Consider the following 18,517-nt stretch of genomic DNA (forward strand, 5'->3'; position numbering starts at 1 on the left):
CATACCTGTATAATTGTGACAACATAATATCACGTTTTTATCGATGACATGCTATATTATGACACTTTTTACGACATACCTTAGCGAACCGAAAACTTTACGAACTGAAAGTTTTACCTTTTGTTCCTGATGTCTTTCTGCTTCTGTAAGAACAAATGATTAAATAACAAATAACCAGAAGACAGACAGAAACATTTACAGCTCAAACATCACCTTCATCCAACCAAACCAGCCGGACCTGTAAACCTGCAGACCAACAACAGAAGACCCAGTAAACACAGTGAAAACCCAGTAAACCCAATGAAGACCCAGTAAACCCAATGAAGACCCAGTAAACCCAATGAAGACCCAGTAAACCCAATGAAGACCAAGTAAACCCAATGATGACCAAGTAAACACAACAAAGACCCAGTAAACACAACGAAGACCCAGTAAACAATGGGACATGTGTTGTTGTTGCTGGCAGAGCTGCTGCTAAACCTGGCTAAACAAACAGTATGTTAAGGTTTCATTAAACGGACAACAGAAAACTCCACCAACACCAATTGTCAGATTTTAAACCTTCCTTGAACTTTCTATGCCATTTGATCTGAAAAATTAACTAAATCCAAACTTTATTATCATATTTTATCAAAATCACCTTGTTCTATATGTTCTATAAAAAAACGAAACAAAAATATTAATTCTGCACTCTCCATTGCAATTACAAAGCCATTAATGACTGATCCGTGACTAGCAGCTGAACTGCAGGCAGTGTAAAATAGTTAACAATACTTAGGTTTTATTTTTATCTTGTTTTTCTGGCTTCCATCATTCTAACTGAGTCACATCTCTGAGTTCTCTCTCCTTCATGTTGTTCTGGTTCCTCAGAGCTGCAGGACTTTAGATTGGAAAATGAACCACAGCGAAGAAAAACAAACAGGAGCTAAAAACGACCCAGGAACTACCTGAAGGCCTTTAAGATCGACACAAACTCAGATTGAAGGTCGATTAAAATGAATTTCTGATCATTAAACGTGATCAATGAGACTGACAGGGGTCCTTTAAAATTCATAACGTCACGTGGAGTCAAAGTTGAGCACAGAGATCTAAAAATGTAGATGCTTCACTCCACGGTAAAATATTTTGTTAAAACCACATCACTGCTGATAGAACATTTAACGTTCTGCTGCTGTTGAAACTCTGAGCTCATTTTAAACCGAGCTAACATCAGTTTTAGTTCATCTACAGTGTGTCTCCTGGAAAATATACTCCTAAATGTTAATTATGATCATTTATTTATTCTGATTTCTCAACTTTTAAGACGAATGAAGTTTTAAATACTATTATTTACTCCGTTAGCTCCTCGTTAGCTTGGCCACATTATCTGTAAAGTCTTCATTTGATTATTTCTGTCGCAGGGAACCAGATAGGACTACAACACGCATGCGCACACCGCTGTAGTGATACCTCTCTATATAGACGATCTTTGTTGGAGGTAAAATGGCTGAAGAGGCTCTGGCTGCTCTGGTAGGAATTAAACTACAAACCGCTTTATTTTCACTCACCGTGGGTCTGACTTCAACCTGAAAGCCGCTCCAGAGGCTAAAGTCAACCCGAGACACGAAGGAAGCCGAAAAATAAACGATTTAATGAAGCAGCGCCGCGGTTAGCAGACAATGCTAATGCTAGCCTAGAGGAAAACACGTGTAGAACCGGAAACAGTTTAACACACAAATCAGCTGTTTGTGTCTTTAGACCGCGTCTCAGGAGTTCAGAGAAGATCAGAGGACGAATAAACCGTCAGTTTAGAGAATCTAATGTATCTGGGTGTAGCTGTTAGCTGCTGTTAGCTGCTGTTAGCCGCTGTTAGCTCCTTTAGCTCAGTGCTGCGGATGGATTCAGTCACATGTTGAGTTTCTTCTATTTACACGCTGACAGACACAAATCTGCTCAGAAAAAACAGATCCAGAGTCTCAGAAACGTTTGATTTAGTTCCTTAAATTAAAAATAGAACCTTAACCCTTTGATGCATAAACTGGGTCAAAAGTGACCCAAATCCAATGGAAAATGTGTATCTCCTCATGTGGTCTACGCATCAAAGGGCTAAAAGACAGATTTCATCAGTAAATGTGTTTCTGGCCGGAAGAGGTGAAGCTTCCTGATGTCAGAAGAAATGAATAAACAAACAAACAAACAGAAGAAACCTGAAATAAACAAACAGCAGAAACCTGAAATAAACAAATTATTGATCAGATTTCCATCACTGTACTGAGTGATTATTAAACATCAGGTTCCTCAACTCTCCTGATTTATTTCACTAAAATAAAGTAAAAATGTAGATTTCTGAGATTAAAAAGTGAGATTTGTGAGAGAAAAAACAAATTTTGAGATAAAGTGAAATTTCTGATATTTCAAAAACAATCATGAGACAAAATAGTCACAAAAATAAAAATGTAGATTTTAGAGAAAGTAAAAACCGAGACAAAAAAATAGTGAAATAAAACGTTAAAATGTCGAATTAAAGATAAAATACAGAGTGTGTGAAAGTCAAGAAAATATTTTAGAAAGAATTAAAATACAAATTTTAAGGCAAAAACTAAAAAAAAACTGACAGCATCTTGTTTCCATGGAAACCATTAATCACAGTTTGGGGGTTTTCTTTCCTCATATACATATAATGACAGAAAAAAGTTTAATGGGTGTCTTTTAGTATATATTAGAGTATATTAGTGTGTACTAGTATTTTATGGTTGTATATGAGTATATATTAGTGTATATTAGTATATACTATAGTGTGTATTAGTGTTTAATGGTTGTATATTAGTATATATGACTATTTTAGGGTTGTCTATTAGTATGTACTAGTATTTTTTGATGTGTATTAGTATATATTGGAATATATTGTTATTTAATGGTTGTATATTTGGTTGTCAGGGCGTTGACGGAGCAGCGGCGGCTGCTAACGCTCTCTCTCTTCCTGCTGAAGCGTACGGAAATGATGTAAGTCTTAGTTCATTTCTACACAACTAAATAAATATTAGTAAGAACTAGAATATTAATAAAAACATGTCTGTAGTATTTATCAGTAAATATTAGTTTAACATTTATCACCAGCTGAAAATTCAGATTTATAATCAACATTTAAAGGTTTTATTCTGATTGTTAGATTCAGTTTGTTGTTTTTGTGTTTCAGCCGCGGCTGGAGGTGATGTGGGCGATGAAGGCATACAACCACGCTGAGGTTTACTTCAACGTGAGTCTATCAGATATTGATCATCTCCAATACTGATCAGTTTCTGCATTAATCTATCAATCAATCAATCAATCAATCAGCTGTTGGGTCTAAAATCAGAGTTTAACCAAAAATCTTCAATTTCTGTCATACAGGAGGAAAGAAACCAGAAAATCTATGAATATGAATTAAATTTTCACATTTAGGAGCTGAAATCAGAATTTAGAGAGTTTTTATTAAAGAATGACTCAAACTGATTATTGATTATCAGGATAATTGGAGATTAATTGAAGAGTTTCATCTAATTGATGAATTATGTCAGCTCTGCTAGAAATTCAGCTTCATTAACTGCAGATAATAATTTAAGAATTTAAGGTTTAAACATTAATTTCAGCTGAATATGGACCATTAATCAGATATAAATAGAAGTTAACTGCTTATTGTTTTACTCTCAATGAAGCCTTTATTCTGCATCAGTTAAACTCATTTAAATAAAATCGGACAAAAAATCTAAATGATCAGAAAGTCTGAATACTTCTGAATAAGTGACAATATTTTATTATTATTTTAATATATATATTAATTATTTATATTTTGACTTAGACTAGTATTAATATTAGATCAAATGTCAAAAAAATGATATAAATGAACAATTTCAATTCAATTCAATTTTATTTATATAGCACCAATTACAGTCAAATTGTCTCAAGACGCTTTACAGAACCCATATGCCTGAACCCCCAGAGCAGCCCTAAGGAGACAGTGGCAGGAAAACATCCTTTTAACAGGGAAAAAAACCTCGAGCAGAACCCTGCTCTAATGTGGGGGAACCATCTGCTGCTGGCTGGGTGGGTTGAGAGGGACAGAAGAGGTAGAGAGGTAGAGATAGAGGGATGGAGGTAGAGGGTTACAGTTGGTGGGAGAACAACCACACATCTGAAGCATCCAGCTCTGGGACCAGGGACACTCGGAGAAAGGACACAGGACACACAATTATGATTTAGACAGTAAAATCATGAGGTTGGTTTAAAATTAGATTTTCAGATAAAAAAGAAAAACTGCAAAATATTCTGGGAGAAAATTTTAAAAGTTAAAATTGGGATTTTATATAAATAAAACTGAATGAACAGATCAGAATTCATACATTTAAAAATAAAAATTATGATTTTGAGATAAAGTCCAAACTATGAAGGAAAAATAAAATTATGAGATCAAATGTCAAAATCTCGAGATGAGAATTTTTGTATAAAAAGTCAAAATTAGGAGACAAGAAATTAAAAAAGCGTCACAACTAGGGTTGTCACGATTTCAATTTTTTGAGCCACGATTATTGTGGAAGGAAATATTGCGATTTTACGATTATTCATGATTATCGACATTATGAAAGAAAAAAACCCAGTGTTTGTATTTAAATAAACTCTTTAATAATAATTAAACTTTTAAACATTTACTGTTCTTATAAAATAAATTGTTCCAACACGTCTTTGTAGTAAATAAAAGTGCAAATTGCATTACAAAACAGTCATTAACTTGAGGAACTTAAAGGCTTCTTTAGCTGCCATCATTAAAACAAAAGTTAGTGAGTAAATTCTAGTAATATCTAGTGAAGTGCCTCTTTGAGACTTTTATGTATTATGGAATGTTGCAATTTAATGTATGGTTGATAACGTAGTGTTTACTTTGTAAATCAAACAAAACAAAAAGACATAAAAAGAATACATTTAAAGATTCTAAAAACACTTCATTTTAAGCTTTAAATAATCCTCCACAATTTTAGACAATATAACTACAGAAAAAAGGATAAATGGGAGTCTTATTTATTTTTACTAAAACGTTTATATAAACAATTCACCACTAATTTTACAACAATTAATCCAAACACCCGGATCATTTCCCAGGGAAAACTCTAGAGTCTGACAGGAGGTCCAGGCAGACAGACAGCCTCCCTGTCCTGGAGGTTACTGTCTCCTCCACTACCACTGTCAGCGGGCAGCGGGGCTTCCCGGACCACACTCCCTGCTGAGGGGACCGGGCCGACAGCATCTTCGGAGGAGGGCACGGGCTTCCGGAGCCAAAACAACCGGCGGGTCGGGAGCTCCGGTTCCCTCCTGCGCTCCCATTCCCCACCCGCCGCGGCCAGCCGCCTTCCCCTCGCCTGCGGACGCAGGAAAGCAGCCCGGCTGTGACGGGCGGGGAACGGGAGCGCAGGAGGTAACCGGAGCTCCCGACCCGCCGGTTGTTTTGGCTCCGGGAGGAAACTCGGGGCACGGGGGGTCCACGGGGGGTCCTCGGGGCGGCCCGGCCGCCGGACCGCTGACTTCGGAACCGACAGTTACCGCGCGTGCGGCGGACAGTCCCATCTTGGCAACCTCATTGCGCACAGCGGCCACAATATTAGGGACACTTCGAGTAAAGAATCTGTCATAACTGATCATATAATTCTCTCTCTCTCTGTGTGTGTGTGTGTGTGTGTGTGTGTGTGTGTGTGTGTGTGTGTGTGTGTGTGTGTGTGTGTGTGTGTGCGTGCGTGCGCGCGCGCGCGCGCGCGCGCGCGCAGTGATGCCGATTAGACAGGAGCGCGCGCACAGGCCAAGGAGCCACTCTCTCTCCACTCTCCACTCAGCGCAGCTCACGCTTCTTGCATTGCACCTCTCGCGAGGCTTTTCTACGGATAATCGTGGTTGTGAAAAATGTGATGAATATCTATTTATAATCGTGGTTATTGTAAAACCAGTTAACCTTGACAACCCTAGTCACAACTGATTCAGTTTGTTTTTTAACCAAATTATGACAAAAAAATCTAAATTATTTTCATCAGAATGTCTGGACTTTTATTAATTAGTGAAAGTAGAGACGTTTTCTCTTGTATTTTTGATTGAAGTTAATAAATTCAACTCAATATTTCCTATTTTCTTTTCCAGATCAGTTGAGATTTTCTCGGATTTCAGTGTAAACTAAAAATCTTGAAGCTCCTGAAGACGTTTCTAAAACCGTTGATTAATGATCTGGATTTCCTGCGTTCTGATTGGTTGAATCGTTTAAACCCGACCCGGTTCTGTTTCAGCTCATCTCCTCTGTCGACCCAAAGTTCCTGAAACTGACAAAACTCGATGACAAAATCTACTCGACCTTCAGAGAGTCTTTCAAAGATCTGGACCTGAAGGTTCTGACGCACGACCAGCTTAAGTCCAGCAACGCCAAAGAGGTTGGTTAGATCCAGAACCAGATCCAGAGCAGAACAGAACCCGGTTTACGGTCCACGTTTGTGAACATCTCCTGTTTGTTGTCAGAGGTGGCGTCTGTTCTGCAACCAGTTCGAAGGCCTGGTGGAGGACTTTAACTTCGGCACTCTGCTGCGTCTGGACTGTGAGAAGGACTACGTGGAGGACAACACCGTCTTTGGTGAGTTTCTTTTCAGTTGTTTCCTTGTTTTTAGAGAACAAGAACCAAATGTCATCAACGGCTTCTGTCTTCAGCCACCAGAATCCAGTTCTTCGCCATCGAGATCGCCAGAAACAGAGAAGGCCTCAACAACACGGTGTACATGTCCAACCGTTCCAAGAGCTCGTCTCCACAGAAACCAGCCAGAACCAGTAAGAACCGCTGAGGAACTGTCTGAGAACCAGTAAGGAACCATCCAGTACCACAAGAGCCTCCTGAGGGTTTAACTCTGTAGAATACGTTCTGGAGCTTCCATTGGTGTTTGTGTCGGTTCTTTCCTGAAGCTCAGAACTTTGTTTGGACTCTTCAAGTCGCCTTTGCTTCTTTTTTTTTACTGTAAAATTTTATTGTGCCAATCGTCAGCGCTTCTTTGTTTTCTGACGTTGCATTTGTTCATCTGTAATGAGGAAACTAATAAAAGATATAAGAAATTCTTATTTCTTATATAATAAGAAATAGCTAATGGAGAGTAATGGATTAAGTGTTAGTCAAAAATATTTAATGGTTCGCTGACAGTAATTAACATTTAATGGAGTGTAATGGATAGGGTTACTGTTATAAACTAACAGCTAATGGAAGGAGCGTAGCTAAAATGTATAAATAGCTCGCTGTAATGGATAAATGTTTAGTTAAAACCAAAAAAGCAGCAGCACTAAAACTAGCAAATAGCTAACAGAGTAGCAAATAAATGGTTGGCCAAACTATTAGCTAATGGAAAGCATTGGATAAGTGGTTAGTAAAAACTAATAAATAGCTAACAGAAAATAACAGCTACAACAACAAAAAGAAGCTAACAGAGCAATGGATTAAGTGTTAGCTAAAACTACAGGTTAGCTGAAACTAACAGATAATGGAGAGTAACTAAGAAATAGCTTAAACTAGCAAGGTAACGTAGCTAAAACATTAGAACATATGAAAAGCTTGATGTAAGTATTGCATATATGGTTGGCGACTAAAATCAATTAACAGAAAGCAATAGCACCAAAACTAATCTGCTAGTAGAGACAAATAAATGATTAGCTAAAACTAACAGCAAATGGAAGGAACGTAGCTAAAACGTATAAAAAGCTCGCTGTAAGTAATGGATAAATGGTTAGCTAAAACCAATAAAGTAACAGTGCTAAAACTAACAAATAGCTCATGGAGAACAGCAATTAAATAAATAAAATGGTTGGCTAAAACTATTAGCTAATGGAAGTTAATGGATATGTGGTTCGCAAAAACTAATAAATAGCTGACAAAGTAACAGCTACAAAGAATAATAGCTAGTGGAGAGTAATGCATTCAGTGTCAGTTTCAGCTAATCATTAAATAGTTTCAGCTAACATAATAGAGAGTAACTGATAAATAGTTAGCTTAAACTAATAAATAACTAATGGAAAGTAACATAGCTAAAACATATAAATAGTTTGCTGTAAGTAACGGCTAAGTAGTTAGCTAAAACCAATAACAAAGTAGCGGTAAAACTAATAAACTGCTAATAGAAACAAATAAATGCTTAGCTAAAACCACTGAACCCTCGTGTCGTCCTGCGGGTCAAATTGACTCGTTTTAAAGTTTGAAAATGTGGAAAAAATGTATTTTCACAGTGAAACTTCTGATGTCCACATTTTCAACATTTGGGAAATTTTGGAACATTTTTTGGTGGAAAAAAATGTTAAACATGTTTCTGACACATTTTCTGGATTTTTCACATAAAAAGCAACCAAAATCCAGTGAATTTTTATGTGAATGTTCTTAAAGAAAATATTAGAGGTTTTATTGATATATACGGAATCACTTTAGATAATTTTAGGATTTTTTTGGAAGATTTTTACTCATTTTTTGAAAATATTCACAAGAATTTTCTTGCCAAATTTGGGGGATTTTTTTTTTTTTTAAAATAAAATTGTTAAGGGCAACTATTGAGGAATTATTGGAATTTTCTTCCTGAAGGTTTTGCAAATTTTCAGAAATTTGGGGAATGTTTTTACAAAATTTTTGGATTTTTTTCAGACAAGAAAACACTATTTTTTGGTGCCCGTAAATCAAGGCAACAGGAGGGTTAAAATACTGCAGGGTCTCAGTCTTAATATTTAGTCACACAAATAACTACAATTAATGTCGCAGGGATTTAACATATTAAAAAATTTTAAACTTTAAACGATAAATTGTAGAGCAGGGTTTCAAATTAGTCATGTGAATTTGCGTAATGACTAATATTTTAGGCTCTTCAATTCAAAAAATTTCCATTGTAGGAACTCAACCTTTAAATTTAACTTTAGTTTGCACAATAAATAATATTGTTTGGTGTAAACTTTAATATTTAATCAGGTAAATGTGTATAATTAATAGCATAAAAATATCATTGCATAGTATGTCGCTCTAAAAATGTCATACTATAGCATATCGTCCAAAAAACGTCATACTATAGCATGTCGCTCTAAAAATGTCATAGTATAGCATGTCGCTCTAAAAACGTCATAGTATAGCATGTCGTCAAAAAAACATCATAGTATAGCATGTCGCTCTAAACACGTCATAATTTAGCATGTCGCTCTAAAAACGTCATAGTATAGCATTTCGTCAAAAAAACGTCATCGTATAGCATGTTCCTCTAAAAACGGTTCAGCATATGGCACGTTTTTACAACATGTTGAAAAATCATTTTTTTTCGACATAGTATACTATGGCGTTTTTTTGCGCCAAAATTCATGATTTTTTTTTTCAAAGAAAACCTTACCATAGTGTTTTTCATGGCCTACTTTACATTATTTCATCATATGGCACGTTTTTACAACACGTTGAAAAATCGCATTTTTTTTTCGACATAGTATACTATGGCGTTTTTTGCGCCAAAATTCATGATGATTTTTTTTTCAAAGAAAACCTTACCACAGTGTTTTTCACGGCCTACTTTACATTATTTCATCATATGGCACGTTTTTACATGTTGAAAAAACGCTTTTTTTTTTTGAAATAGTATACTATGGCGTTTTTTGTGCCAAAATTCATGATGATTTTTTTTTCAAAGAAAACTTTACCATAGTGTTTTTCACGGCCTACTTTACATTATTTCATCATATGGCACGTTTTTACAACATGTTGAAAAATCGCATTTTTTTTTCCACATAGTATACTGTGGCGTTTTTTTGCGCCGAAATTCATGATGATTTTTTTTCAAAGAAAACCTTTCTGGAGTGTTTTTCACGGCCTCCTTTACATTATTTCATCATATGGCACGTTTTTACATGTTGAACAAACGCATTTTTTTTTTCGACATAGTATACTATGGCGTTTTTTTGCGCCAAAATTCACGATGATTTTTTTTCAAAGAAAACCTTACCATAGTGTTTTTCACGGCCTACGTTACATTATTTCATCATATGGAATGTTTTTACAACATGTTGAAAAATCACATTTTTTTTTCGACAAAGTATACTTTGGCGTTTTTTTGCGCCAAAATACATGATGATTTTTTTTTCAATGAAAACCTTACCATAGTGTTTTTCACGGCCTACTTTACATTATTTCATCATATGGCACGTTTTTACAACATGTTGAAAAATCGCATTTTTTTTCCACATAGTATACTCTGGCGTTTTTTTGCACCAAAATTCGTGATTTTTTTTTCAATGAAAACCTTACCATAGTGTTTTTCACGGCCTACTTTACATTATTTCATCATATGGAACGTTTTTAAAACATGTTGAAAAATCACATTTTTTTTCGACATAGTATACTATGGCGTTTTTTGCGCCAAAATTCATGATGATTTTTTTTGTCAAAGAAAACCTTTCTGGAGTGTTTTTCACGGCCTCCTTTACATTATTTCATCATATGGCATGTTTTTACAACATGCTGAAAAATCGCATTTTTTTTTCGACATAGTATACTATGGCATTTTTTTGCGCCAAAATTCATGATGATTTTTTTCAAAGAAAACCTTACCATAGTGTTTTTCACGGCCTACTTTACATTATTTCATCATATGGCACGTTTTTACAACATGTTGAAAAATCGCATTTTTTTTTTCGACATAGTATACTATGGCGTTTTTTTGCGCCAAAATTCACGATGATTTTTTTTCAAAGAAAACCTTACCATAGTGTTTTTCACGGCCTACGTTACATTATTTCATCATATGGAATGTTTTTACAACATGTTGAAAAATCGCATTTTTTTTCGACATAGTATACTATGGCGTTTTTTGCGCCAAAATTCATGATGATTTTTTTGTCAAAGAAAACCTTACCATAGTGTTTTTCACAGCCTACTTTACATTATTTCATCATATGGCACGTTTTTACAACATGTTGAAAAATTGCATTTTTTTTTCGACATAGTATACTATGGCATTTTTTTGCGCCAAAATTCATGATGATTTTTTTCAAAGAAAACCTTTCTGGAGTGTTTTTCACAGCCTACTTTACATTACTTCATCATATGGCACGTTTTTACAACATCTTGAAAAATCGCTTTTTTTTTTCGACATAGTATACTATGGCATTTTTTTGAGCCAAAATTCATGATGATTTTTTTCAAAGAAAACCTTTCTGGAGTGTTTTTCACGGCCTCCTTTACATTATTTCATCATATGGAACGTTTTTACAACATGTTGAAAAAACGCATTTTTTTTTCGACATAGTATACTATGGCGTTTTTTTGCGCCAAAATTCATGATGTTTTTTTTAAAGAAAACCTTTCTGGAGTGTTTTTCACGGCCTACTTTACATTATTTCATCATATGGCACGTTTTTACAACATGTTGAAAAATCTCATTTTTTTTTCGACATAGTATACTATGGCATTTTTTGCGCCAAAATTCATGATTTTTTTGTCAAAGAAAACCTTACCATAGTGTTTTTCACAGCCTACTTTACATTATTTCATCATATGGCACGTTTTTACATGTTGAAAAAACGCATTTTTTTTTGACATAGTATACTATGGCGTTTTTTTGCGCCAAAATTCATGATTTTTTTTCAAAGAAAACCTTTCTGGAGTGTTTTTCACGGGCTCCTTTACATTATTTCATCATATGGCACGTTTTTACAACATGTTGAAAAATCTCATTTTTTTTCGACATAGTATACTCTGGCGTTTTTTTGCACCAAAATTCGTGATTTTTTTTCCAATGAAAACCTTACCATAGTGTTTTTCACGGCCCACTTTACATTATTTCATCATATGGAACGTTTTTACAACATGTTGAAAAAACGCATTTTTTTGTCGACATAGTATACTATGGCATTTTTTTGCGCCAAAATTCATGATGATTTTTTTTCAAAGAAAATCTTTCTGGAGTGTTTTTCACAGCCTACGTTACATTATTTCATTATATGGCACGTTTTTACATGTTGAAAAAACGCAGTTTTTTTTGACATAGTATAGTATGGCGTTTTTTTGCGCCAAAATTCATGATGATTTTTTTTTTCAAAGAAAACCTTTCTGGAGTGTTTGTCATGGCCTCCTTTACATTATTTCATCATATGGCACCTTTTTACAACATGTTGAAAAAAAACGCATTTTTTTTTCGACATAATATACTATGGCATTTTTTTGCGCCAAAATTCATGATGATTTTTTTCAAAGAAAACCTTTCTGGAGTGTTTTTCACGGCCTCCTTTACATTATTTCATCATATGGCACGTTTTTACATGTTGAACAAACGCATTTTTTTTTCGACATAGTATACTATGGCGTTTTTTTGCGCCAAAATTCACGATGATTTTTTTTCAAAGAAAACCTTACCATAGTGTTTTTCACGGCCTACGTTACATTATTTCATCATATGGAATGTTTTTACAACATGTTGAAAAATCACATTTTTTTTTCGACAAAGTATACTATGGCGTTTTTTTGCGCCAAAATACATGATGATTTTTTTTTCAATGAAAACCTTACCATAGTGTTTTTCACGGCCTACTTTACATTATTTCATCATATGGCACGTTTTTACAACATGTTGAAAAATCGCATTTTTTTTTTCGACATAGTATACTATGGCATTTTTTTGCGCCAAAATTCATGATGATTTTTTTCAAAGAAAACCTTTCTGGAGTGTTTTTCACGGCCTACTTTACATTACTTCATCATATGGCACGTTTTTACAACATGTTGAAAAAGCGCATTTTTTTTTCGACATAGTATACTATGGCATTTTTTTGCGCCAAAATTCATGATGATTTTTTTCAAAGAAAACCTTACCATAGTGTTTTTCACGGCCTACTTTACATTATTTCATCATATGGCACGTTTTTACAACATGTTGAAAAATCGCATTTTTTTTTCCGACATAGTATACTGTGGCGTTTTTTTGCGCCAAAATTCATGATGATTTTTTTTCAAAGAAAACCTTTCTGGAGTGTTTTTCACGGCCTCCTTTACATTATTTCATCATATGGCACGTTTTTACATGTTGAACAAACGCATTTTTTTTTTCGACATAGTATACTATGGCGTTTTTTTGCGCCAAAATTCACGATGATTTTTTTTCAAAGAAAACCTTACCATAGTGTTTTTCACGGCCTACGTTACATTATTTCATCATATGGAATGTTTTTACAACATGTTGAAAAATCACATTTTTTTTTCGACAAAGTATACTATGGCGTTTTTTTGCGCCAAAATACATGATGATTTTTTTTTCAATGAAAACCTTACCATAGTGTTTTTCACGGCCTACTTTACATTATTTCATCATATGGAATGTTTTTACAACATGTTGAAAAATCACATTTTTTTTCCACATAGTATACTATGGCGTTTTTTGCGCCAAAATTCATGATGATTTTTTTGTCAAAGAAAACCTTACCATAGTGTTTTTCACAGCCTACTTTACATTATTTCATCATATGGCACGTTTTTACAACATGTTGAAAAATTGCATTTTTTTTTCGACATAGTATACTATGGCATTTTTTTGCGCCAAAATTCATGATGATTTTTTTCAAAGAAAACCTTTCTGGAGTGTTTTTCACGGCCTACTTTACATTACTTCATCATATGGCACGTTTTTACAACATCTTGAAAAATCGCTTTTTTTTTTCGACATAGTATACTATGGCATTTTTTTGAGCCAAAATTCATGATGATTTTTTTCAAAGAAAACCTTTCTGGAGTGTTTATCGCGGCCTCCTTTACATTATTTCTTCATATGGAACGTTTTTACAACATGTTGAAAAAACGCATTTTTTTTTCGACATAGTATACTATGGCGTTTTTTTGCGCCAAAATTCATGATGTTTTTTTTTAAAGAAAACCTTTCTGGAGTGTTTTTCACGGCCTACTTTACATTATTTCATCATATGGCACGTTTTTACAACATGTTGAAAAATCTCATTTTTTTTTCGACATAGTATACTATGGCATTTTTTGCGCCAAAATTCATGATGATTTTTTTGTCAAAGAAAACCTTACCATAGTGTTTTTCACAGCCTACTTTACATTATTTCATCATATGGCACGTTTTTACAACATGTTGAAAAAACGCATTTTTTTTTGACATAGTATACTATGGCGTTTTTTTGCGCCAAAATTCATGATTTTTTTTCAAAGAAAACCTTTCTGGAGTGTTTTTCACGGGCTCCTTTACATTATTTCATCATATGGCACGTTTTTACATGTTGAAAAATCTCATTTTTTTTCGACATAGTATACTCTGGCGTTTTTTTGCACCAAAATTCGTGATTTTTTTTCAATGAAAACCTTAACATAGTGTTTTTCACGGCCCACTTTACATTATTTCATCATATGGAACGTTTTTACAACATGTTGAAAAAACGCATTTTTTTTTCGACATAGTATACTATGGCATTTTTTTGCGCCAAAATTCATGATGATTTTTTTTCAAAGAAAATCTTTCTGGAGTGTTTTTCACAGCCTACGTTACATTATTTCATTATATGGCACGTTTTTACATGTTGAAAAAACGCAGTTTTTTTGACATAGTATAGTATGGCGTTTTTTTGCGCCAAAATTCATGATGATTTTTTTTTTCAAAGAAAACCTTTCTGGAGTGTTTGTCATGGCCTCCTTTACATTATTTCATCATATGGCACCTTTTTACAACATGTTGAAAAAAAACGCATTTTTTTTTCGACATAATATACTATGGCATTTTTTTGCGCCAAAATTCATGATGATTTTCTTCAAAGAAAACCTTTCTGGAGTGTTTTTCACGGCCTACTTTACATTATTTCATCATATGGCACGTTTTTACAACATGTTTGAAAAATCACATTTTTTTTCGACATAGTATACTATGGCGTTTTTTGCGCCAAAATTCATGATGATTTTTTTGTCAAAGAAAACCTTACCATAGTGTTTTTCACAACCTACTTTACATTATTTCATCATATGGCACATTTTTACAACATGTTGACAAAACGCATTTTTTTTTCGACATGGTATGCTATGGCGTTTTTTTTGCGCCAAAATTCATGATGATTTTTTTTTTCAAAGAAAACCTGACCATAGTGTTTTTCACGGTCTACTTTACATTATTTCATCATATGGCACGTTTTTACAACATGTTGAAAAATCGCATTTTTTTTCCACATAGTATACTATGGCGTTTTTTTGCGCCAAAATTCAAAAATTTTTTTCAAAGAAAACCTTTCTGGAGTGTTTTTTATGGCCTACTTTACATTATTTCATCATATGGCACGTTTTTACAACATATTGAAAAATCGCATTTTTTTTCGACATAGTATACTATGGCGTTTTTTGCGCCAAAATTCATGATGATTTTTTTTTTTTTTTTAAAAGAAAACCTTACCATAGTGTTTTTCATGGCCTACTTTACATTATTTCATCATATGGCACGTTTTTACATGTTGAAAAATCGCATTTTTTTTTCGACATAGTATACTATGGCATTTTTTTGCGCCAAAATTCATTTTTTTTTCAAAGAAAACCTTACCATAGTCTTTTTCACGGCCTACTTTACATTATTTCATCATATGGCACGTTTTTACAATATGTTTAAAAATCGCATTTTTTTTCGACATAATATAGCATGTCGCTCTAAAAACATCATAGTTTAGCCTTTAGTCCACAAAACGTTGTTATGTCCCAGCTGTCTGAAGTAGGTGAGGAGCAACACAAAAACAGTCCAAATGCTGGTTTCCAGAAGGTTAGATGAGTATTTATTTGAAAGAGCAAGTTTACAACAACACAACATGTGAGGGGGTTAAAAGCAAATGGGTGTTAGTAAAGTAAAAATAAATAAACAGAACTAAAAGTGAACTTCATGTTGACATTGATGGGCATTCCAACCAGGAACAAAGTAAAAGATAATCAATAGGAAAAAAAACTCTTCCTGTTCACCTCTTAAAACCCCCAAAACACACCGCAGTAGCACCCTAAACTAAAGCTACCAATGGGTTCCCTGTTTTCCTTTGTGAACAATTCAAAGGTCCCTCTCTATCTCCCCAAACATCCACCAACCACTGGAACACATCTCCAAAGTTCTGCTGGACCAGCTCAGCTTCCCCTCAGAAGAAGTGCTGCCACCTGCCAGATGAAGGAGCCTTTTGAGAGGCAGCTGGCATCGTGATTGGACTTTACTTTGGTCTGTTCCAATCCAGCTTCAGCTCCAGAGACGGCAGGCGGGACGAGTCAACGGAGGCCGGGTGGACGAAGGCATGCAGCTGAGTACAATCCAGAAAACAACAGAGGAGGAGTGCAGCAGCCCAGAGCCAGAACAACCAGAGTAGCATGGTATGTCTCTTAGAAAACATCATAGTATAGCCTTTGGTATGAAAAAACACCATCATATACATCGTACACATGACATTGTACAAATAACAAGTCAAAGGAAAGAGACATACATTGTAGAATTGTAGTAATTGTGGGCTGACTGATTTACTGATTATCAGTATTTTATTTTTTACTGATTTACGGTAATAAATACATTTAAAAATGGCGCTACTTTGGCTATGAACCTTTATCTACCTGTGGTCGCTCTGTCTTCTGGAGTGATTTGATTGGTTATATATCACGAATAAAACTCCTTTAACTTAACATCTGTAAACAAAACAAAAACGTATCAACAAAGTTTTCTGTTAGAGTTTGTGTTCTTCTAAGTTTAACTCCAAGATTTTAAATACTTTCATTTACTGCAAATGAATATCTACTCCAAATGTCTCACTAATAATAACCATTATCAGCCTTAAAAACCCACAAAACACCCCTTTATACTCGACCACACTTAGTACAGTCTGGTTCCCCCTTCTATAAATCTGCTTGGAATCTTCCACTTCCTGTTTGTCAAAGTGGCCTTCTACCTGGACAGGTTTTGTTGGAGCTCATGCAACAAACATTTTGGGTAACTGCACTTTAATATGGATGGATGACACTGAATTAGAGTCTGTTTTAATGAGACTGAGTTAAGATGTGTAGATCTGTCATTAAATAGTAAATTATTTCTCAGAATTCACAGAGAAAAGTCTGAAATGTTTGCTAGGTTAGCGTCCCACATGTTCTTTGGCTCAGCTAAAGCTAACTCTCTGCCAACTTCTGGATCTCTTGAGTTGCTTGTTGTTAAAATATCTTGCTAGAGGTGCTGAAGCTCAGCAAGTCTGAGATGTTTGTTCAAAATAAGCTCATTCTAAAGTCTGATCTGAACTGTCCTCTTTTGTTTGAACTTTCCCTGAAACTTAGGAGTTAATGACAGAGCAGCACATCCAGACTCAGTCTCATTTATGTAGAGATTAAACTTCAGTGTCATTCATTGATGTTCAAGTGCAGTTTTTCAAATGTTTGTTGCACATGCTTCCGACCAAACCAGTCCAGGTGGAAGACTGATGTGAAGAGAAAGCTCCAGAGGATGAATATCACACATTTACGTTGGAAATAAATGTCCTTTAATTAGACATTGTCATGCAAAAGTTGGATTTCCCTTTAATGATGTTCAAATCTTTGTTGAGTGTTTTGTTGATGTTGGTTTCCTAAATGTTTTCTGACACTTGGCCCCAAAGATCAAAACCTTCTACGGCTCACAAGCTGCAACAATTCACACATTATCAACTATCTTTCTGACTAAACTAAGATAAAAAGTGAAAAACTGCTCTGATTCCTGCATCATGAATGTAAATCTTTTTGGTTGTTATGACAGTAAACTGAATATATTTGGGTTTGACATTTTATAAACCAAAACAAGAAATGAATTAGTGGAGAAAACAATCAACAGATTAATGGACAAAGAAAATGTGTTTTCCAACATATATGGCTGAATTACTCCAACATTACAAGATACATACAATTTTAATTCAATTTTATTTATATAACGCCAATTACAGGTCAAATTGTCTCAAGACGCTTTATTTTTAGATTTTTTTGTCATATTTAAAATATGACAAAGTAAGAAATTTAAACCTCTTGACTAATCCAATTTATTATTTGGTTTTTAAGAGACTAATGGACAATTAAAATAAGTTTCTCCACTAAAACTAATAAACATGAGGTCAAATAGAAGGAACAGTTTTAAATACTGCAGTCCCACAACGACAAGAATAAAGTTTGTCAACAAAAACTAAATCTGCTGGTGGATTCCATTAAAGTCCTAATAAATGATGATAAAGTGTGATACTAAAGGTTTGTGGTGCTAAAAATCTCCAAGTAAAGATATCAAGTTGAACATCTGGATGGAGGTTGATAAAAGTTGACCTCCCTTCATTTCTCTGGAGCGACTCCATGGATTTTATGGATGGTGGTTAAAGACCTGCTCTTCTAGTCGTCTTCCTTCTAGTCGCTGTAAAAAGTCAGTCCATCCTGGCCGACTTCAACACCTCTTCATGACAACTTGTTCTGCCTCCGACCTGGTGGAAACTCCAGAAACTGGGGAACAAGAAAGAACTCGTGCTGAGGGGGGGGGGG

At 34.7% G+C, this 18,517-nt stretch overlaps 1 protein-coding gene across 2 annotated transcripts; it reads left to right on the plus strand.

Annotated features, from left to right (window-relative positions):
* Positions 1-1,416: 1,416 nt before the first annotated feature.
* On the plus strand, positions 1,417-16,390 carry pbdc1 (polysaccharide biosynthesis domain containing 1). Of its 2 annotated transcripts, none has more exons than XM_055019001.1 (7): positions 1,417-1,509; positions 2,917-2,982; positions 3,176-3,235; positions 6,279-6,419; positions 6,505-6,616; positions 6,691-6,807; positions 16,228-16,390. In XM_055019001.1, the coding sequence occupies exons 1-7, from the start codon at positions 1,483-1,485 to the stop codon at positions 16,371-16,373; spliced, it is 669 nt and encodes a 222-aa protein (XP_054874976.1). In that variant the 5' UTR covers positions 1,417-1,482; the 3' UTR covers positions 16,374-16,390. The 2 variants fall into 2 exon arrangements, with proteins under 2 accessions (XP_054874976.1, XP_054874977.1); XM_055019002.1 differs by lacking the exon at positions 16,228-16,390 and adding an exon at positions 16,056-16,207.
* The last annotated feature ends 2,127 nt before the right edge of the window (positions 16,391-18,517 follow it).

Source organism: Amphiprion ocellaris, chromosome 17 (genome assembly GCF_022539595.1).
Source record: "Amphiprion ocellaris isolate individual 3 ecotype Okinawa chromosome 17, ASM2253959v1, whole genome shotgun sequence".
In the NCBI taxonomy this organism is placed as follows: domain Eukaryota; kingdom Metazoa; phylum Chordata; class Actinopteri; family Pomacentridae; genus Amphiprion; species Amphiprion ocellaris.